Consider the following 21017-nt stretch of genomic DNA (forward strand, 5'->3'; position numbering starts at 1 on the left):
TGGGAGCCTACTGCTCGTAGGAGGTACCACCTTTGTGAGCAAACCTCCCAGGGTACCAAGAGTCCCATTTAGTCTCCTACACCCTAGAGCTCACGAGAGCAGAGTTGGTCCCAGTAAAAAGTAAAGGAGCTGGGCAGTGGTGGCGCACGCCTTTGATCCCAGCACTTGAGGCAGAGGCAGAGGCAGGCGGATTTCTGAGTTCGAGGCCAGCCTTGTCTACAGAGTGAGTTCCAGGACAGTCAGAGATACACAGAGAAACCCTATCTTGGAAAAAAAAAAGTATAGGAAAGGCCTAAAGGAGGGGAAAGGCCAGAGCGGTTGGGTGGCAACTAGTAGTGGTAATCAGGACTACAAATGACTGACACAAAGGTTTGGTCACAAGTACATTTATTATCCTCTGGAACACAAGGGCCTCTTCCATAGCAGCGGCATACAGAAAAGAACCAATCTCAGGAGGCAGCCACACTACTTCCGGAAGCAGGCCCATGGGGCGGCAGTGTCATGGGTGGCAGGAACAGGGCCTTTAGCTTGCCTGACAGGCTGGCAATCTCAGGATCCTGGGCTTCATAAGACTTGACCAGGCGGGCAAACTTAAGGACACCTGCAAGAAGAAGCCGGTCAAGCCACACTGCTGGAGACCAGTGTGCAGAGGCAGGCAAGGGGGTCCCCTAGAGTAGATCTCCGTTTAGTCAGGCAACCATCTGCAAAAGTGGACAATTCACACCGATGTCCCTGCATGGCTTCAACCAGCCACTCCCCGGTTTTCACTAGGCACAACTGGATGCAGTAGCAAAAAGCCCTAACACAGCTGGGCCTGCCTTTAATCCCAGCACTCGGGAGGCAGAGGTAGGTGGATTCCTTGAGTTCGAGGCCAGCCTGGTCTACAGAACGAGTTCTAAGATAGTCAGGGCTACACAGAGAAACCCTGTCTCAAAAAAAAATTAATTAAATAAATACAAAATTTAAAAAAGCATCCACTCTCAGGTGAACCATGTTTAGCACTTTAGCCTCAAGCAGCCTAATGTGAATGAGACTCCCAGGTAGTCCTGGCTAGCTAACAACAACAAATCGACGAGCAAGTGTCCTTGGGAAGAGACACCCAACCTGAAAACCTGATAACCTGATAACCAAAATGGTTAGCAGGAACTGCCAAAGCCTACTGAAAGGCAGACAAGAAAGAGTTCAGGTTAGAGCCAGGCCTGACGACCCAACTCTGTAATATCATCTACTCCAAAGGGGCGGTCTCTGGTTCTAGGCCATTCTGGGCAACTTAGTGAGACCCTACCTCAAGGTGGGAAGATATACCTCAGTGGTGGAACATAAGCCTAGCATAAGGCTTTGGGTTTTTTGTTTGTTTGTTTGCTTGCTTTTCAAGACAGGGTTTCTTTGTATAGCCATGGCTGTCCTGGAACTCCTCACCCTACAGACCAGGCTGGCCTTGAACTCGGAGATCTCCCTGCCTCTGCCTCCCAAGTGCGGGGATGAAGGGCGCGTGCCACCACTGCCTGGCTTCAAGAGTCAGAACTTTTTAGGCGGGGCTTAAGTCTAGTCCCTGAGGTGTGAGTGGCAATGTTTGATGTGACTGCCGCCCTGTGGCAAGAAAGAGATCGACCCAGGGGCCACCATCATGCACCCCCACCGCCAGTCCATTCCTTCACCATGCCCTGTGGGACCCACCTTCCCCGTCGCAGCTGAAGCCATAGGCTTTAATAACCTCCTGCTGGATCTGTGTGGCTACGGGCAGCACGAACTGCAGCATCTTGCCCATATCGTTGCACGCATTGTCTCTAGCCTCGTCCATGCGCACGGCATTCTCTGGGGCCGAGAACGCTTGGATCACCTCCGCCAAGACCACTGAGAGACGGAAGCATCCCAGAGAGGTCCGCGGAGCGCGACGGGCGAGCCCAGAGGACAGAAGAGGCAGGAATTAGTGGGCCGAGGCCTACGAGCAACCCGATATGCTCGTCCTCCCAACCCTCCGTCCCGATGGGCAAGGGCCCCACCCGGAGAAGGGAAGAAGAGTACTGCGCCCTCCCCCAAGAAGACGGCCCACGCCCAGACCAGGCTCCTCACCCTTGGCCTGCTCTGCGCTCAGGGCCGCGGGCTGAGCCGAGGCGGACGCCATAGGACGTCTCTCGGTACTTGAGTAGTGGGAACACAGAAGAGATCCGGAGAAGCCTGCAGCCAGCTGCCTCCCCCACGGCTGCGGGTCAGTGGAAGCAGAAAGGAAGCGCTATTGCATGTGGCGGAAGTCTTCGAGCGTGGCTCGAGCACACACGCATTTCCAAGGGAACTAGAACGGGACCAGAGCCCCCCCACCCCACCGCTCGGCAGGGACAAGGGGACGTTTGCTGCTATTATAAACCAGTGAGATTGGGAGGGGTTTTCCGACACAAGTCAGAAAACCTGCTAGACAAATTCTAAAAGAGCTGTAACACTTGCGGAAGTACCGCTGTAGCGAGCCAGGGAAGGACATCAACTCCACTTTCGGTGAGGGTGAGATCAAGGTGCCACCTCCACATCCCCCCACCAATATGTGAATCATAAAGCACAGTTTCTTATTCGGTTCGATAAATAATATTCTAAAAGACTATTAAAACTGGTCGTTTCTTGAGTTTGTGACTGCTTGATAGGGGCTATGCAAATGAGTCAGTGCTGATTGGCTGTTTCCAGCCAATCACAGCTTCCTCGTTGTTAAGCGCAAACACCGAGCTTCGCAAGAATAAAAGCTTGGAGCAAAAGCTGAAGCGAATTGGTCTTATGCAGTGGTAGGCGATGTAGCTCGGTGCCTTGTACTCTTATCCTTACAAGCTTTTGTCACCCATCCTCTCCCCACACTACAAGGACTCCAGAACCGCAGGCCTACCTGCGCATGGCGCCACACTTCTGTGATGCCAGCACAAAAGCTGAGTGGAAGTTCAAGGCCAGCTTGTGCTCCATGGCCCTGCCTCACTAAAAATAGAGGGGTTGCAAAGGTGGCTCACCCTGCTTGGCATTTCCTAACTGCCCTAATTCAAGCTACAGGGGATCCAACACCTTCTGGCCTCTTTTGAGACCTTGCATTCATAAGTGCAGACATGAACCCATACACCTAATTATTAGTAAGTCTTTTAAAAATTCTAATCTTATTTACACAAATATACCTCCTGGTTACACAAATTTAACTGTTTCAAAATTATTTATCAAACTACATTATGGAAAGGGAGTCAGATCTCTGAAACTCTGTCTCTGGAGCGCTCTGGTGGAACATGATCAGCGATGTAAGTACTTCGAAGGCCTGTTAAGGTTTTAGATTTGGTTATGCTTGCTATGGGCCTATTCTTGCTCTGAAAGGCCTCAGTGGCCTTAACTCCCCAATTTAAAGGTCTAGGACAGGGCACCCCCATAAGTATGGCTGAGCATCCAAGATCAAGAAGAGCCTTGTCAAGCTAAAGAAATGGCTCAGGGGTTAAGAGCACTGACTGCTATCCCAGACATCCTGAGTTCAATTCCCAGCAACCATGTGGTGGCTCACAGCCATTTGTAATGGGATCTGATAGTCTCTTCTGGTGTTCATGAAGACAGATGTAAAGTAAATGAATAAAACTTAAAACAAAAAAGACCTGTTCAATTCATCAGTTTCCGTAAGAAAACCCCTTCCCTTCCCACTTCCCCTACAACAACCAGACCTCTCACCCTACCCACCCCAACACCCCACCCCACCCCAACCGTCCCTCCCCCAAATAAAAAACACGGCACAGACATATTCCTGGGGAACTGTGAGGATGTTTTTGTTTGGTTGGTTTTGGTCAGGATGTTTTTTAAAGAGCATCATATAGATATTTATATATATAAATTATTAATGTGGGACAGGCAAGGGGCACATATCGCCGAGGGGGTGCACACACAGGGATGGGGCAGGGGCAGCACACAATGCTACGCAAAACAGCCACATCTAACAGATGAAAAAAAATCACACCAATGGGTTAGGGGAGGAGCAGTGGCCACCAAGGATTGGGCATAGAGGAGAAAAGCAGGGGATAGGAAGAGGGACCTGGTCAAAGATACCGTGCACTTTCTGTCCCCACCCTTGCCACTTCCCACCTCTGCACACAACCCCGGGCCCTGGCCTTGTCTGTCCCTTCTTCCCTCCCTCCCTCTGCCCAGCTGCAGAAGCTCTGCAAGTGGGCAGCACCCGCTCCTCGGCTTGGGTGGGGTGGGGTCAAAAGGTTGGGGGTGGTCCTCCAAGGTCTGAATGAAGGAGCAGAGGGTGCTGTCTGAATCGCAGGTTCTACAGCGGCTTGTCACTCTCCTTCTTCAGGTGACTAGGTAAGAAGCAATGCATCAGAGATGAGACTGAGAAAGGGGGCTTCCCCACCAAAGGGCCTGGCGTTCTGTGGTACCACACCCATAACCCACTTCCCCTTGTGCTCTGGGGGCAGCCTGGGGTACCTGTAGTAGTCTTCCTGGGCAGGTAGTGGCACGCTGTGCAATGGGTGATGAGCATGGAGCCACTGCTGCTGTTCCAGCGCCAAGCGCTGCAGCTCAGCTGACTGTGCGTGCATGGCCTGCAGCTGATGAGCGGCTGACATTGGAGCAGAAAGGGAGGCCGGCAGGTCCCGGTAAGGGGCAGCTGTAAGAAGAAAGCATGGTGATAAACTGGATTGCTGGACGGGGACAGTCAGCCATTTTCCAGACAGAGGAAGCTAAGGCTAAACCGTAAAGTTACCAGGCCTAACCTACCCACTGTCTGCCTGTGGTGGAACGGAATCAGCCCTAGCACTTGAGGCTCCTTTACAAGGACCCCAGCTTCTCTGTTTCTACCTTAGCTGCTCACATCTCTCTCCAGACTCCACTTGGCCCGTTCCACCACCCAAGTTCCTCTGCTCTGGTCTTCCCTCACTTGAGCCTCTCCACCCCACCTCCATCCTTACCAAAGAGCTGGTGACGAAGAACTTCATTTTCGTGCAGAGGGTGAGGAAGAAGGGGATTAGGGAGGGTCCCAGCTGGGTAGGGGATCCGGGTAAGGTGAGACCCTGAGGCCAGGGGGTCAATGAGAGGGTGCACCGAGGCGGAGGCTGGAGGGCAGAGAAGAGGAAGGTGTCAACCAGGAGGCAGGGTTGGGGACAACCACACTGGGGTAAAGGGATCTAGCCTGTGAAGAGACAGACATGAGGATCCAAAGGAGAACCAAGGTGGGACAGAGAAGCTAGACCCTCGGAGATGAACAGAACAGCTGGAAAAGAGACGAGGAAGACTCAAGACAGGATGTTACAGAGCAGAGAAGCAAAGAAAGAACTGGACTACTCTGAAGAGATGAAGGATAAGTTTAGGGAATACTTCTTTTTTAAGTTTAAGAAAGGTATCAGGGAGAACTAGTAAGAGCCGGTGTGAATGTGAGCAGAGTGTGATGGATAAAAGCGCCGAAAGCCTGCTGGGTTTTGTATACTTAACAAACAAACAAATAAACAAACACATGCTCTAACAAGGGAGCCGGGTGAGAAGAAACAAGGAATTCAAAATGAACGGCTAGAAGGCCAGCCAAGCAGTGTTCTGTGCTATAAGCTACAGTATATAAGACAGTATATAAGCTCACTATTGTCTATGACCTTCCTAAAAGGTTCTAAATCTACAGCTGAGCAGAAACACAGAAGCCTCCGAGATGTAAGGAAAAGGAGATGCTGGCAACAAACAGGATTTGTATACAGAGAAACAGCAACGTCGGTATGTGAGGGGCACAGAGCGGGTATAAAGAGAAGAGAGGAAGGTGCTTCTTCAAAAGGCCCCATACTGATGTTATCAAGGATAGACAGCTGGACCATGAGTAGGGCATGAGACTGTGTGAAGGGAAGCCAGTAATCTCAGGAGAGGGGAGTTCTGGCCAGAGAAAGGAAGGACATTATGGCATCGGGGTGGAGCCACACTGCGGAAGCAGGAAATAGGGTCTTACCTGCGTGGATGGCATCCTGCTGGTGCAGGTGAAGGTGAGAATGGATGTGGGAGTGCTGATGGTGATGGGGAGTCACGTTGAGCATCTGCAGCCGGGCCAGTGGGTCATTGCCCAGGGCTGCCACCCTTTCTGCATGCTGCCTTTCAGCTGCCAACCGCTCGGCGTACGACATGTCAGGACGCAGGGCTGGCCCAGCTGCCAGCGCTAGCCGTTCTCGTTCCAGGGGCCCCAGGCTCGGATGAAAAGGGAAAGGATGCAGGCCAGGTGGCCCAGGCTGTAGAGCCAGGCCCCCGTGTCGGGGGAAGGGATCCAGGCCTGGCCCGGGGACCCCATGTAGAGGTTCCAGCTCACTAGGTTTCACCTCAAAGCCAGGCTTGAGCCGGTCACGGAGGTCACGTTCACGGGCTTCCCGCTCCCGTTCTCGGGCAGCTGGGTCGCTGCTGTACAGGGCTGGGACATTGTAACCCAGAAGCCCCGGGTCCACTGCCCCCAAGGGCACATAGAATGGGTGGTTGCGATTGCCAGGAGACATAACGTGAGGTCGGGCGTATTCACTGAGAGTGCGCAGGGCTGGAGTATCAGGACCCAGGTAAGGGGGCACTGTAGCCACAGCGCTGCCAGGCTCAAAGGGAGGCCGATGGGGCACTGGACCCAGAGACGGGCACTCCACTGGAGCACGGCCCTCCTGGGCCAATTTCTGCAGAATACAGATAGAAGTGGAGTCAAAATAACAGACACGGGCAGTTACTCGCCCCAGGTTGCTCATCTGTCTCAGCGGTCCAAAGTCAAAATGCTTCATCCCAGCCTCCCCTTGGCTGGAAACCTGAGCTTCCTAGGCTGCAGCGGCTCCTCCCGTCCGCCAGGTGGCGCAGCGACCGGCGGCGCGAGCCCGGGGCCGGGAGAGGCGCGGCGCGGCGCGGCGCACCTTGTGACGCACTCACCACACTGCGCTCCAGCTCGCGCTCTTTCTCGCGCTCGCGCTCCTTCTCACGTTCCCGCTCGCGCTCGCGCTCTTTTTCTTCGCGTGCGCGCTGCTCGGCCTCGCGCCGCACTTTCTCCACCAGGTCCGCGCGCTTCTTGGCCAGCTTGGAGCCCTCCAGCGGCACGAAGTACATGTCGCTGCGCGCGCACGAGTTGAAGCCACGGTCCAGGTGCTTATTGAACCTGCCGGGCGCAGAGCCGTGAGCCTCGAAGGCAGCCCCCACCAGTCCGTCTCTAATTCCAGTAGCACGCTGGCCATGAACGCAAAGCCCCCTCGTCTACAGCCTCCAGACCCACCCCACCCCACCCCACCCCACCCCACCCCACGGCTGCTTACCTGGCTGACTGGCTGGCATGGCTAGGCACGTCCACCACCTTGGGAGGGGGCGAGGGGCTGCGGGCCGGAGGCACCGGACTCTCCGGGGTTTCATACTCTTCGGCTGGCTCCTGTTTGATCTGCGTGGCAGTCAGGGGCGGCCCTGCAGTTGGGGCCGCGGGTGGTGGAGGCAGAGATGACAAACTTGAAGGCCCCGCGGGTGGCAGGGGCCCCGGCCCCACGGTGGGTGAACCTGGCTTGAAGGTCCCTGGGCCTGCTGGCGGAGAGGTGCCTCGATAGCCAGGTGGGGTTCCTGTTCTGAAGGAGGGTGGTGACCCTGGTTTGTATCCAGGAGGGGTGGCTGTCTTGTAGGACCCTGGGGATGGGGCTCTCTTGCTGTACTGAGGGGGCCCCGGTGGTGAGGCTGTCTTGTAGCCTGCTGGCGAGGAAGCCACGGTGGCGATGACAGTGGAAAGAGTAGCTGAGGAGGTGGTGACTAGAGGGACTGGTGGGAAGGGGTAGGATGCCCCTTGGGGGCCCTGGGATGACGAGGGGTGTGAACAAGAGTAGGAGGCTTGAGAGGAAGACCCGGAAGAGTTGGAAGAAGAAGAAACCGGAGGACCATTGGGACCTGCTTGGCTATAGGACACCTGGCCGTGAGGTGGAGGCAGGTGTGCTGGCCCTGGTGGGTAGGGCCTCAGAGACCCCAGGGAGGGTGACATGTTGTAAGGGTGTGCATGATGGGAATTACTGCTCTCTAGGGGGTGAGGATATGCTCCAGGTGGAGGGGGCCCAGAGTTGCCATGATGCTGCTGCTGCTGCTGCTGCTGCTGTTGTTGCTGGTGATGGTGATGGGCAGGGGCTGGCGGGTGGGCTGTGGACTGACCCCCAGTAGGAGGGAAAGGGCCTGGATGGGTGGTGTTGTTAGCCAAGAGGCGGCCATAGGGAGGAGGAGGTGGTCCCTGGCTCCACACAGCCTGGGACGGGAGAGAAGGCTGGGTATACTTGGGTGGCTGATTAGAAACGGACATACTTGTTGGTGGGGGGAAGGAATGAGGATAACTGGGCAGGGCCTGGGAAGCTGGGTACTGGGAGGCAGAGGAGGAGGAGGAACTAGAAGAAGCTGCGGAGTTACTGGAGGATGAATATGGATACCGCATTGGGGGCCCAGGGGCAGAGGAAGAAGCTGGGGGCAAAGGGTGGGGAGAGGGGGCAAGGGTGGGACCCTTCTCTGGGCCAGGAGGAAGTCCACTCATGCCCTGCCCCATGGCATGGGGAGAGGGCAGATGCCCAGGGATTGGCTGAGCCCCCATGCCAGGCGGAGAGGCTGAGGCATTGTTGAGGGGTCTCAGGGCAGGTGGAGGAGGCAGGTTTGGTGTCACATGGGGAAAAGAAGCTGGAGGGGGAGCAGGGGGTAAGTTCCCGCCACCCACTGCAGAATTGGGTGGCTTTGCTGGAGGAGCAGCGCTGGCCCCAGAGCTTGATATTGGAATTGGGGTAGTGGGTGGGGGATGCTGCTTGCCTCCACTAGGGGCACCCACTGAGGCGGCAGCTGCTCCCCCTTTGGGACCCATGGGGGGTCCAGATAAAACACCTCCACCAGTATTCCCAGGGTAGAGCTGTGGGTGTGGGGCAGGAGCCCCGGGAGGCGGGCCCTGGAACAGCCGCGATGTGGGGGGCTCCATTGGAGCATGGTATCCAGTAGGCGGCACAGAAGGATGAGGTTCAAAGCCAGACTCTGGCTGTCGGGGAGTGCTGTCTGGTGGTGGAGGGGAAGGAGGAAAGAGTGGAGGTGGGTGGTAGGGGCGGGCCGGGCCCTGGGACAGGCCAGAGGATGAATCCGAGTCATTTTCCACACTGCCAGGGCTGTAGACGCTGGGGGATGTGCTTCGGTTGTCCTGGTCTATGTCTCTAGGGTCACTGCTGCCATCATCGTTAATGCTGCGACCATCCAAGCTGTCCAGATCCGAGGGAGACTGTGGGCGAGGGAGCTCCTGCTGTCAGGGAAAAGGGCTAGGTTTCCTCTTTTCCTTTCCCGTTTTCCCAGTTATTGCTTCCTCTCAGGACTGTTGTGCTACAGTGTGATGTGATGGAGAGGCCCTGTCATCTAGCACCTCCCTCTCCCACACCTCCACTGCTCCTTGACAGTCAGGGTGTTTCATTCCTGGTCAAACACTGTCCCTTCACAACTGACTGCAGACCCTCACCACCTAGTGTGTACCCTCTCATCTATCTCAGGTATTCATATTCTCTCTCTCTCTCTCTCTCTCTCTCTCTCTTTCTCTCTCTCTCTTTCTCTCTATCTCTGTAAAGATTTATTTTTATTTTATGTATGTTGGTGTTTTGCCTGCATGTATGACTGTATGATTCCCTAGGGTGTTGGATTCCCTAGGAACTGGAGCTACAGACAGTTGTGAACTACCTCGTGGGTGTTGGGAATCGAACCCAGGTCCTCTGGAAGAACAGCCAGTGTACTTAATTGAATAGCCATCTCTCCAAATGTCCCCTCACTGTCCCTGTTTTAAAGACTGTTTAAGATAACCTAGGCTGATATCCAACTCACCATGTATCACAAGATAACCATGATTTTTTGGGGGGTGGGGGATGGGCTGGTTTTTTTGTTTTGTTTTGTTTTTTGTTTTTTTGTTTTTTTGTTTTTTTTTTTTGAGACAGGGTTTCTCTGTGTGGCCCTGGCTGTCCTGGAACTCACTCTATAGACCAGGCTGATCTTGAACGCAGAACTCAAGAGATTTACCTGCCTTTGCTTCCCTGGTGCTAGGATTAAAGACTTGCACCACCCCTGACTGAACTGAGATTTTTATTTTCCTACATACATCTTCTGAATGCTAGGGTAGGAGGTGTGTACCAGCAAGCCTAGCTTTAGATGTTTATTAAGTGCTTGGACTCAGCACTATGGACTAAGCAAAGTGCTCTACCAAGTGAGCCACATCCCAGCCCCACTTCTGCACCTCCTTCTAGCTCTTGTTTTTCCCACAAAGGAGGCTATGATGCCTTTCCCTACCCTTCCAGTCCCCGTTGGCCTAGCCTTATTATGTTCTTACTGAAGTTTCACGAGCTATCTACTAGATTATAGGCAGGGTACCTCAGATAGGTACCACAACAGGGTTTTATATCTAAGCAGAGGGCAAAGTGGGAATGGTTGGTGCACAGGAGAAGTTTGCAGAAAGAACAGAACATAGGCCACGATGGCTGCAAGATCTCTCACCTCGGTTTTGGTCTTTTTGGGCGCACTGGTCTCCTCACTCTCACTCTCTGAGATCTCCTCGCTCCGGCCCTGCTTGTTGGCCTTTGGGGTTGAGGTCTCCTCTACTCGGGCCTTCTGTTAGGAAGAAGAGAACATGCCTTCTATCTCAAGCCTCGGCCAGCCAGACCTGAAGCCCCTGCCCCTCCCAGAAACACCCCCTTCAGCTGCAGTGCTGTGCATCCTGTGGGGACCGGAGGACGGAATACCTTGGCTGTCTGCCTGGACTTCTCAGCTTTGCCATCACTGCTGGATGTGCTGACCCCTCCAGGGGAGGCCCGGCCCCTTGATCTCAGCTCTTCACGGGGCCCGGGGGCCTCTTTCTTCCGTCCACTCCTCATTGACATCTGAGAGTAGAATAGGTGCAGGTAATGTTTTCACATGGCCCCTAACTTTAGGCTCTATGCTGCTTCTGTTCTCTGCTTCAAGCCCTTCCTCCTAGCTCCCAACCCCTGCCCTTGATCTGCCATACTGCTTATGATAGTTTCTACTCACCGAGTCTTTATTCTGTCGTGTCTTCATTCTTCAGGCTGTGGAGACCCCATTCTCCTCTGCCTGGGCAGCTGAATACAGAAATGTGTCTGCTGTACCCCAAGCTCCCCACAGCTGTGGCCCGGGAAGCTGGAAGCAGTTGTAGGCACGTGGTACTTGCAGGGTGTTTTCAGTGAATCTGTCAGGAAAAAGCATCAGCATCTTCATACTGTACCAGCAACAACAGGGGCCCGACCGAGTAAACAGCACTGAGTCGGGAGGCGGACCACAAGAGGCTATAACTTGCTCCATAGGCTACATCAGCTAAGGGAAGAAAATTCTTACAATGTAATCTCCTTCGTCTCTAGGGAATGCAGAATATCCAGAGGTACCTATGAGCCCCAACCTAACACACATCAGGAATTTACCCCCTCACACAAGCCCTAAAGAGTACCTGTGGCCTGGTGTGGTGGTGGATGCCTGTAATGGCAGCACTCAGAAGACTGAACTATGGGATCACACACCCAAGGCCAGCCCAAACAACAGCAAACTCCTGTCTAAAAACCAAAACAAAACATTTGTCTACTCCTGGGTTCCAGAGCCTTCCAAATTCCAAAGAAGCACAAAAGAAGAAAAAAAAAAAAAGAAAGAAAGAAAAAGGCTGAAGTGCTGGTTTCCTGAGTATCTCCTGTGTGGAGCCTTTACATAAGAGTCAGTGACATCTCCAACATACTCTCAAGTGGGCCTAAGTACGGGAACTGAGGCTCACAGGCTGACAATGACCTGCCCCACCTTCCACAGGGAAGAACAATGACCCCACAATGAAGTCAGAACCAAACTCTCTGCAATCCGACTTCAAAGGCCACGTTCGCTCCTCTAAACTCCTCAGAAGTCAGAGAGAATTCTAAGAAGACCTAGCTCAGTCACACAGATAAGAATCTTTTTCACATCAGACGAAGCAGAACATCACCTCTTCAAGGCCGAGCTTCACAGCCTCACCAACATCAACCCAGAAGGTTCCAAACACAATCTGAATCTGCTCCATCTACAAGAATGAATGACGTGCAGGCCCAAGCTGCTGTAGCCCCGCCTTCTCACAGCCCCAGGTCCCTCTCCAGTGTTCACTGGTCAACCACTGTTCACCTTCTATGCATGGCATGTCTACAATGGTTTGTAACCTCAGCTTTGATCACGTCGACTTTATCAAACATTCACATGGAATTGGTTACTACACATGATCTACACAGATGATTTAAAGAACACAGAAGAATGTGTGCAGGCATATATAAACACTAGGACGCGAGTACCTGTTCATTTTGGTGTGTGTGTAGTGTACTAGAACAAATCCCCCAGATACCAAGGGATGACTATATGGTGACTACAGGGGTGTTTCCTGTGCTTAAAAGATATGTCAAAGCATTCACATCCAGAACCAAAATATACTGACTGACTGAGGGGAAAGGTATGCAGATGTTATGATGTATGTGTGGAGGTCAGAGGTCAACTTGTAAGAGTCACTTCTCCCCTCTCACCACGTGGGATCCAGGGATCAAATTCCAGTTGTCAGGCTTTATGGCAAGTGCCTTTACCCAGTGAGCCATCTCACCAGCCCAACTCAATTTGTTTGAGACAGGATTTCTCTGTGTAGACCAGTCTGTCCTCGAACTCAGAGATCCACCTACCTCTGCCTCCCCAGTGCTGGGATTAAAGGCGTGCGCCACCACAGCCTGGCCCAACTCAAAATATTTAAAACTACAAAAAGACAAAGTGTCGGTGAACATACAATGCAGACTTGCGGATTTTAAGCCTGTCCTGTCTCTCAGCACCAACAGCCTATCTATCTGTATCTAGGAGTACAAATACAGATATCTCTCTGTGTCTCCACAGTCATTTTCACCTGTGCTTCAACTCCTGATCCTCTAGCCTTCACTCCCCAAGTGCTGGGATTACAGGCTTACCTGGTGCTGGGCACCGAACCAGGTAACACACTAAACTGTACTCCTTAATAGGACCCATAATTTTTTTAAATTTAATTTTCTATGTATGAATGTTTGCCTGAATGTATGTGTGTCCCTAGTTCCTGTGGGGTCAGAAGAGGGCAGGAGATTCATTGGAACTGGAGTACAGATGTGTGAGCATATCATGTGGGTGCAGAGACCAGCACCTGGGTCCTCTGCAGAAGCAACAAGTGCTCTAAACCACTGAGCCATCTCTCCGGTCCCCTTCTCACTCCTTTCTTCCTCTCTCTTCACCTCCTTCTCTAAGACAGGGTCTTACTATATAGACCAGGCTAGGCTTGAACTCACAGGTATTTGCTTGCCTCTGTCTCCTGAGAGCTAGTATTAAAAGTGTGTACCACCAAGGCCCAGCCTGTAAGATATTTTAAGAGAGAAAATAGTTTTCCTCTTTATACTTTCTACTGACGTCATGTACACACATATGAGGTCTTGTCCGTATTTGAGACAGAACCACACTATGCACCGTATACCAGCTTCAAATGCAGGCTCTTCCATCTCAGCTTCCGCAGGAACACCTCAGTCAAGTGTACTATTACCAATGACCTTTACACCAAGGTCATGTCAGCAGATCTTTTTGGTTGCTGTTTTGGGTTTTTGAGGCAGGGTCTCAAGTGCTGAAATTATCGGCTTAGCAGGTTCTTTGAATTAGCTGGTAACCCTGGAGAGAACAGACTCGGTCCCACTCATTCTAAGTTGGGAGGTACAGGTAAATGACATTTTTACATGTACTTTCTCTAAGGAATACAAGGTAATTACTCTTTGCCCAACACCACTGAACCATATTAAGGGCAGGCAATGAGGAACGGGAGAGTCTAATCTTTCCAGGAAACTTAACTACTTATTTTAAGGGGCACAAACAGATGGGACAGCCCCAAGTCCAAACTTTCAACTGATGTTTGGCTCAGTAAAACAATGTACCTCAACTGTATCTATAACCACACACACTTTCTAGGTGGTTTGTGGGTTGGTTTTAACATAGTATGCATTACTAGACATGGTGATACATTTCTGTAATCCAGCACTTGAGAGGTGAAGGCAGGACCAGCCACCCTTGGCAAACAGCAAGTTCAAAGCCAGTCTAAGTTTCATGAAATCCTCTCAAAACATAAAACTACAAATGGGAAAACAGGAGGAGGGAGAAGAAGCGAATGTCCAAAGAACAGTGCTGAACAGAGAGAGGAACGGTGACAAGGACAACAGAGATGGCTACCTGTGGCTGGTTTCCCAATCAGGCCCCCTAGAGCGGGGTGCCCATCTCCTCCCATCACAGAGCCTGCTCACCAAGCCAGTTTGGATCCTAAGACACCCAAAAGGTCAAAAAATACAACAAAGTTCTTTGGAGAACAGGGCAATCACTGTGTGCGTTTCTTACCTTTTTTAATCAGCTGAGATGATAGAAAAACAGTCTTCAATGGGGCAGAAGTTCCTGGGACAAGGAGCGGCAGAGGAAGGGATGGAACTGAGGCTGGGGTCAGATCAGAGATTAAGTGTAAACATGGGTATGTGGGACTCTTAATACCAGCTGGCCAAGTGGCACTCCATCTTCCCTAGAAGGCCGTCTCTAACTAACACTTAGAAGCGTCTCCCGTGTACAACAGCACATGGCACATTTTCCTTCTATACCTTGTTGCAATAGGAAAGGAAGGAAGACCCAAACTTGGAAGGCAGGGAAATGAGAAATCAGAAAAGAGTCTATGGGTAGGCAGAGGAAAGGAAATTTCTCAGGACTGCAGAGATAGAGGTAAGTTCAAGGTCATTCTCTTAGGTACTGAGTTCAAGGCCAGTTTTGGCTATAAGCCCATCTCAAAAACAAACAAAAAACCAAGAGATTACTACTAAAATGAACAGCCTGAGTTGGACCACAGACTGGAGGAAGAGAACCAACTCCAGTCACCCTCTGACCTCCACATGTGCTCCCCAGCACACAAAATAAGTAAATTAATTAAATTAAAAAAAAAAAGTAAGGAACAGATATACAAATATGACAGTAATGTCAGAAAACAACCATGTCACAGACTTCCTGGGAAGCCCTTACGGGGTGTATTTCAGGATCACCAACTACCCCCATCCTTCTAGACCTGCCAGATTAACAAGCAGATGAAAATGACCAAGACATCCAGAATAACAATAACAATGTAGCCTTGTTAGAACCCAGGTCTGTTGAAGGAACCAGAGGCCATTTCATCTTACAATGAAGGTGATGCTCAAAGGACAGAGGAGTGACTTGCCCAAGGTCAAAGAGAAACATCAAGAAGTACACCTTGGTCTCTCGACCCCTGTTCCAGAGCATCTTGCTCTGCTCCAGGCTGTTTCACAGCTCCCTGGGCCACCCTCACCCAGACAGGCATGCCATTTCTGTAAGTTCAGAAAAAGGGCAAAGATCAGTTGAATGAAAGGGTCACCCTGAGAACTGACAGAGAGACCTGAAGAGGAATTCAAGAAAATAAAAATAGTTCCGAGTCAACCATTTAGAAGACAATAAGAGTGGTAGAGGCCAACAGAAATTGCCCATGGTGATATAACTTGGTTTTTGATTTTGTTTGGTTCTGGAGCTCAAACCCGGGGCCTATGTATACATGCTAGGAAATAACACTACTACTGAGCTACCCCATCCCAAGACCATATAGTTTGAACAGTTTCATCTTCCTACCATACCCAAGTAGAGGCTTACAGGAGTGCCTTGCAAGCAACAGGGTTACTTGTTCCAACAGACTTCTGGAGGAGAAGGGGTGCACCTCCTTAGGAAACCCCTACTTGGGGCAACACCAGAAACATCTCCCACCAACCACCAAGGACAAAGCTACAGGCTGAGTGAGGCCCAATCTCCATACTGAATCCCCACCTATTGGACTTCCCACTGGCTCACTGCCATGGCAACAAAATGGAAAAAAAAAGTGCCCCCCAAGAGACCATCCCAGGGGTCCATCTGGCAGCCAGTATTACCACCTTAGTTGCCAAAGCAACTCCGACCTTCTCACAGTACCCTCAGGGAAGGGAGCTTTAGGGTAACCTGCCCCAGGCACAAAGAGAGATCTCTGAGATCAAAGCAGTCAGGAAGACCTCCTAGATCGAGCCCAGCTATGGGACAGCCAATGCTCTGGGGGAGGGGGAGGTCACAATTCCTTGGAATGCCTCTACGATTGCCCAATCTTCTCTTCTTTCCCATCCTCCCAACCCTTCTAATTCTCCCTTCATAATTCCGGCCTTTCTTATTAGTGTTAGGAGGACTCAGGCTATCAAGCCTCAGCGCCCCCCACCCCGCTTCACGAAGTAACCAGGTCTGGGATTAGGAAAACAGGGTCAGAGGTGACCGGGAGTGGGGAAAAGAAAACTGAGTCACAAAAGATACGGCCTTCCCATTTCCACCCCAGAAAACGTCCGTCTTCTCAAAGATGGGCCTCTCCTGGTTCATCTCCATTCCCCCAGGTTCAATCCCCGCTCTCGGCAGCTACAACCCTCCTTTTACCACCTACCACACCCCTTTCCCTGTTCCCACTTCCCCGTTCCTAACACCCGCAACCCTGGGTTCTGGAACCCAGGTTCTGGGCCTGTGGGGCTACTGGAGCCTTCTCGCCCCGCCTCGCTGCCATCTCTCCGATCCGTCCTGCCTTCTCCGCGAACCACCCGCACAGCATCCCCCCGGTTTACCTCCGCCAAGTCTCCACCTCGGCGTTCCTCCCCTTTAGGCTCTGGTCCTGGCGACGCTCGGCCCCGTCAGCCCTCCTCCCAAGACCCTCCTTCCCTCCCACCCCCCCACCTCCCGAGCTCGCGACTCCCGGGCCCGCGTCCCTCCTCCGGGCGGCCCCACCCCCTGGGTGCCCAGCCTCGGGCCCGGTCGTGCCCGCAATGAGGGAACGCGACCGGGGAAAATAACAAATGGAGGCGGCGGCGGGAGGGGGGACCGGGAGAGGTGGGGGCGGGGAGCCGCGGGCCGGAACGGGCCGGCGACAGTGGACCTTACCTGCGAGCGGCTCGGGACGGCTGGCTGGCTGCGAGTGCAGTCGGGCACCGGCGCCTCCCGGGGACGGCGGCGGCCACTCCCCGCCCCTCCTTGCCGCGCGGCTTCAGTCGCTGCCGCGGCGGCGGCGGCGGCGGCCCCGGCCCCCCCGGAGGGCGGCCCCCATGCCCGGCTCCCCGCGCAGCCCCGATCGGCTTCTCGCGCTCCTCGCCCGCCCTCCCGCCCGCCCCCGCCGCGCCGCGCCGCGCCGCCCGCCTCCGCCCGCACTCGCGGCCCCGGCGAGGCCCGCGACCCCGACCCTCCCGCCGCTCGTGCCGCGCGCCCCTAGCCCGCCCCGAGGCCTGCCACCCCGAAACGCGTCCTGGCCCGAGGCCCCGGCCGAGCGCCGGGCTGCGGGCGGACGGACGGGCTGGGCGGCGCGTCCGGCGACTCGCACAGGAAAGCGGACGGCGGAGGGAGGGCGCTCGGGAGAGGGGGATGGGAGCAGGGAGGAAGAGGGAGAAGGAGGGAGCGCGGAGGAACGGAGGAGAGAGAGGGGCCCGGAGGAGACGCGAGGGAGGGAGCGCGCGGCAGTCGGGGGGCGGAGGATCGGGGAAGGGGAGGCGCCGGGCGAGTTGGCCGAAGCCGGCCGGGGCGCGGAGAGAGAGGGCCTCGCGGCGCCGAGCGTGGGGAGCTCGCGGGCCCCGCGCGGGAGAGGGCTGGGTGGGAGGGGCTGTGGACTGCGAAGGCAGACCTGGGGAGGCTGGAGAAGTTTGGGGACAAGAGGGGCTGTGGCAGGGGTGAAGTAGGTGGAGTTTGGGGAATAGTGAAGTAGAGATTTGGATAATGGGGCTATATTGGAAAGATGGAGAGGAAGGGCCAGAAGCTGAGGCTGGAGGGGTTTAGGGGCTATTTCGGAGAGACTGCGATGGAAGTTTGTGGACCTGGGCGGGAAAGGATGAAGACACACTAAGAGAATGGTGTTTCTGGAAGAGGATAAGAGTGTAACGCAGTGATTGGTGTTGAAAAGAATGCAAACCACAAGAATTTGGGAATTATGGAGGAAAGTCCAGGGATACCTCTGTGGGAGAGAAGGCGTGAGAGGTCTCATAAGTGGGGGAAGCAGGGTGTGTGTGTGTATGGGGGGAGGCTGCCTATTCTAGAGGGAGACTGGTTTGGGGTGGGTTGATAAAACATGAAGGTGGGGTCTTCCAGTCGAACTAAGAACTATTTCCTTTGGCAAATAAAGTGGAGGAGAATGAATTAGAGAGGTCTGGAAGGAAACACAGGATAAATAGGGCCTTTGTGGCATCCCTGGTGGGAGGGTCAGCGACGGGGAAAGAGAAGAGCTAGAGATGGAGAACGCTGGAGGCGTGACAGACTGGGGTCTAGGCGCTAGTTTGGAAGAGGTAAATGAGGGGTGGCACTTCACGTTTGGACCCTTCCGTTTACTAGAGTGTCCGGAACTAGACCTTCTCAAGTCTGAAGTCATTACTAGTGGCATCTTCGATCATGGCCACAGAAAGGGTGAAGTGGGGGATTAGGTGGAAAGGACCTACATACATCTTAGGGTGTCCAGGTTCCCTATAACAATTGTTGGAATATGGAGGCAGTCTCCAGCACAGACCACAGCATGCTCCTCCCAACTCTTCTCCAGTCCGTGTGCCAGCCATGCCCAGCCTACAGCCAGCCATGAAGTCAGCACTCCCATCACTCTACCGGTACCTTCTTCTGGGCTCCTTGTCTGGCCCCACACCAGCAGCAACGTCTCTCAGGACAAAGGACACTAGAGACAGGGTGATTTTTGGCAGCTGAAATTGGGAAGGCTAGAGAAAGGGAGGGAGGCAGACTGGGAAACAGGAAGAGCTGGAACTGGAGTCTGGATTGGGAGCCCTTAGTAGTTCACCAGATTTGGAGGTGGGGGTAGGGTCCTTGCGGGAGCCAGCCGAGCTGCAGACTGAGTAGGTGGAGTGGGGGGCGCTGAATGGGCAGGCTGCCTTTGGGGGAGGGAGGAGAACGGCTAGCCTTGTAGCCACCCAGTAGGTCTCATGCCACCATTCCTTAGGCCAGATTCAGCCAAGCTCTTGAACTTACCCAAAAAGCTCTACACAGATTCCAAAGCACTAGGGAAACCGAGCAAGAATGCTTGTTCCATCTAGGAATGACTATCCCATCACCCCACCCTGAAGTCCCTTGCCTCTGCAGGGACTCACTTTACCCCCATACCCATCAGCTTGTCCCCTTCCAAGGCCTCCGAGAGACCAGGCCCTGGACCAGGTCCTCTCCTGTGTACCCCTGGCTTCTTTTTCTCTGTGCTTTAAGATATAGACCCAGCTCCTTCCCTCCACCAACTAATTTTGCTGAGACTCCTCCCTCCCTCTCTCCGTTGCATTTCCTCTCTTTCCTTTAGTTTCCCACTGGGCCTGGCCCAGGACCTTTCTAGACTGAGCCTCTACCCTTGTTTAACCACTAAGGCAACAGCCAAGATTACTTACCTAAGCCTAAAAGAAAAATGTAGGCCTAGGTAAGGACAGGGCATGAAACTAGGAAAAGAAGCCGGCACTACACGTTCCAGTTCCTCTGGTACCCAAGGCCAGGCTCATAGCTCAGCTGCTGGGAGCATCATATATACACCCCACCCCCATCCTTCACCCCAGCTTCCTCTCTGGCCCCAGCCCCCTACAATCCACTGGTCTCCAGGCAATGTCACAAAAGGAAAGTAGAGAGGGGCCTTGAGGCCCAGGCAGAGCTAGCCGTAATCCAATCCAACCCAGTACCTGGAGGGGGCTGGTAATGCTGTCAGAGAAAGATACCTAGCTAGGATGGAGGGAAGAAAAGACATGGGTCAGGAATGGTGGCTGCAGCCACAATAGAGCGGGCCAAAGTTCCTGAGACAGCAACCCCAGAGAAGTGTAGCGGGCCCCAAGGGAGGCATACAGGGGTGCAAGGAGAGAAGGGAAAGATGAGGTGCTTACATAGAAATCCAAAGGGACAGAGGAGAGGGGGCAAGAAGTTCTTTGAATTGAAAATAGCTGAGGGATACAGGAATGGGGGAGGGGGGAGATTTGGCTCCTGGCCATTCACCAATGAACGTTTCTGTTAGCCCTAAAATGAGAAGGAAGTCTGAGGGAGTCTGGGACCAGAACTTGGGAGGATCCGTGAGAAGCGGGCGGAGGGTGCAACCTTGAAATTCTTCCCACCCCAACCTCACCTTGGCGTCTAGTATGGTGTCCTGCAAAACTTGGGCTCCCTCTAGTGGCCACAGCTATCCATGGGCAGATGCTGCTTGCAAGCGTGAGCCCGAGTACCCTAAGCATAGTAATGTAAAGGGAGATTGTCCCCCAAGGTAGGCCGGGTTCTTCAACACCACCGCCTCAGTGGAGCTGAAAGCTTAGCGCGCCTCTAGCCACACACCGATGTCCTCACAGTCGTGCGGGCTATCGGGGAGGCTGGTGAGGACTTCAGGTGCTGCAGCCATTTTACTGGAGAACTCAGATTCCCAGGCCCCCAGTTCCCCTAATATTTCTTCTCCTCTCCCTTTCCTCTTCAGTTCCATATTCCAGAGGAGTCGGTGGCCATGATGTTCTCATGTCAAAGCCATCCAGAATTCTGTTGAGGACCAGTACAAGAATGCTTTAGTTTTTAGTCTGCTACTTTATTCCTTTTTTGGCCAAAGACTTTGGGAACCAGGAATGCCTTATTCCTCACCCCAGATACAATCAATCCCTTATGTTTGAGTGACTCCTGTACTACAGGCTAAGAATCCTTAGTTCCGTCAGGGGTGGCGGTACATGCTTTTACATGCTTGGTACATCCCAGCACTCGGGAGGCAGAGGCAGACGGATTTCTGAGTTCGAGGTCAGCCTGGTCTACAGAGAGAGTTCCAGGACAGCCAGGGCTACACGGAGAAACCTTGTCTTGAAAAAAACCAAAAAACCCATGAATCCCACATCACCAGCTACGCTGCAGACTTGATCATGAGTCCAGTGCCTGCCGATTTTTGAGCCCTTCCCAGATCTGCTATCCAGGTTCACCAGTATTTAGTCCTTTCTCTTTCTCCTCTCCTATGGAGCAGAGAGAAAAAGTCCTCAGACAAGGGGCGG

General features: G+C 53.3%; 2 protein-coding genes and 1 non-coding gene across 6 annotated transcripts; all 3 read right to left on the reverse strand.

The window, feature by feature from the left end:
- Positions 1 to 370: 370 nt before the first annotated feature.
- C9H12orf57 (chromosome 9 C12orf57 homolog) lies at positions 371 to 2440 on the reverse strand. Its single transcript, XM_034511828.2, has 3 exons — positions 2074 to 2440; positions 1678 to 1854; positions 371 to 601 (listed from the first exon to the last, which is right to left on the reverse strand). Exons 1-3 carry the CDS (start codon positions 2123 to 2125, stop codon positions 450 to 452), a joined length of 381 nt encoding a protein of 126 aa, XP_034367719.1. The 5' UTR covers positions 2126 to 2440; the 3' UTR covers positions 371 to 449.
- Positions 2379 to 2440, reverse strand: LOC117715916 (U7 small nuclear RNA). Its single transcript, XR_004607698.1, has one exon. It is a non-coding gene; the product is annotated as a U7 small nuclear RNA (small nuclear RNA).
- Positions 2441 to 3745: 1305 nt separating this feature from the next.
- Positions 3746 to 11129, reverse strand: Atn1 (atrophin 1). Of its 4 annotated transcripts, none has more exons than XM_034511392.2 (9): positions 10984 to 11129; positions 10698 to 10835; positions 10453 to 10566; positions 7248 to 9202; positions 6871 to 7093; positions 5930 to 6626; positions 4914 to 5057; positions 4432 to 4612; positions 3746 to 4304 (listed from the first exon to the last, which is right to left on the reverse strand). In XM_034511392.2, exons 1-9 carry the CDS (start codon positions 11008 to 11010, stop codon positions 4271 to 4273), a joined length of 3513 nt encoding a protein of 1170 aa, XP_034367283.1. In that variant the 5' UTR covers positions 11011 to 11129; the 3' UTR covers positions 3746 to 4270. The 4 variants fall into 4 exon arrangements, with proteins under 4 accessions (XP_034367283.1, XP_034367280.1, XP_034367282.1 ...); XM_034511389.2 differs by having other exon boundaries at positions 7248 to 9223; XM_034511391.2 differs by having other exon boundaries at positions 7248 to 9220; positions 10984 to 11034.
- Positions 11130 to 21017: the final 9888 nt, after the last annotated feature.

Source organism: Arvicanthis niloticus, chromosome 9 (genome assembly GCF_011762505.2).
Source record: "Arvicanthis niloticus isolate mArvNil1 chromosome 9, mArvNil1.pat.X, whole genome shotgun sequence".
In the NCBI taxonomy this organism is placed as follows: domain Eukaryota; kingdom Metazoa; phylum Chordata; class Mammalia; order Rodentia; family Muridae; genus Arvicanthis; species Arvicanthis niloticus.

Coding starts and splice junctions, on each gene's coding strand:
- C9H12orf57 (XM_034511828.2), bottom strand. CDS start 2,125: ATGGCGTCCGCCTCGGCTCAGCCCGCGGCCCTGAGCGCAGAGCAGGCC. Junction 1,855..2,073: donor GAGCGCAGAGCAGGCCAAGG/GTGAGGAGCCTG, acceptor TCCGTCTCTCAG/TGGTCTTGGCGGAGGTGATC. Junction 602..1,677: donor CTTCAGCTGCGACGGGGAAG/GTGGGTCCCACA, acceptor TTCTTCTTGCAG/GTGTCCTTAAGTTTGCCCGC.
- Atn1 (XM_034511389.2), bottom strand. CDS start 11,010: ATGAAGACACGACAGAATAAAGACTCG. Junction 5,058..5,929: donor GCAGGATGCCATCCACGCAG/GTAAGACCCTAT, acceptor TCTGCCCTCCAG/CCTCCGCCTCGGTGCACCCT. Junction 4,305..4,431: donor GCCCAGGAAGACTACTACAG/GTACCCCAGGCT, acceptor CTTCTTACCTAG/TCACCTGAAGAAGGAGAGTG.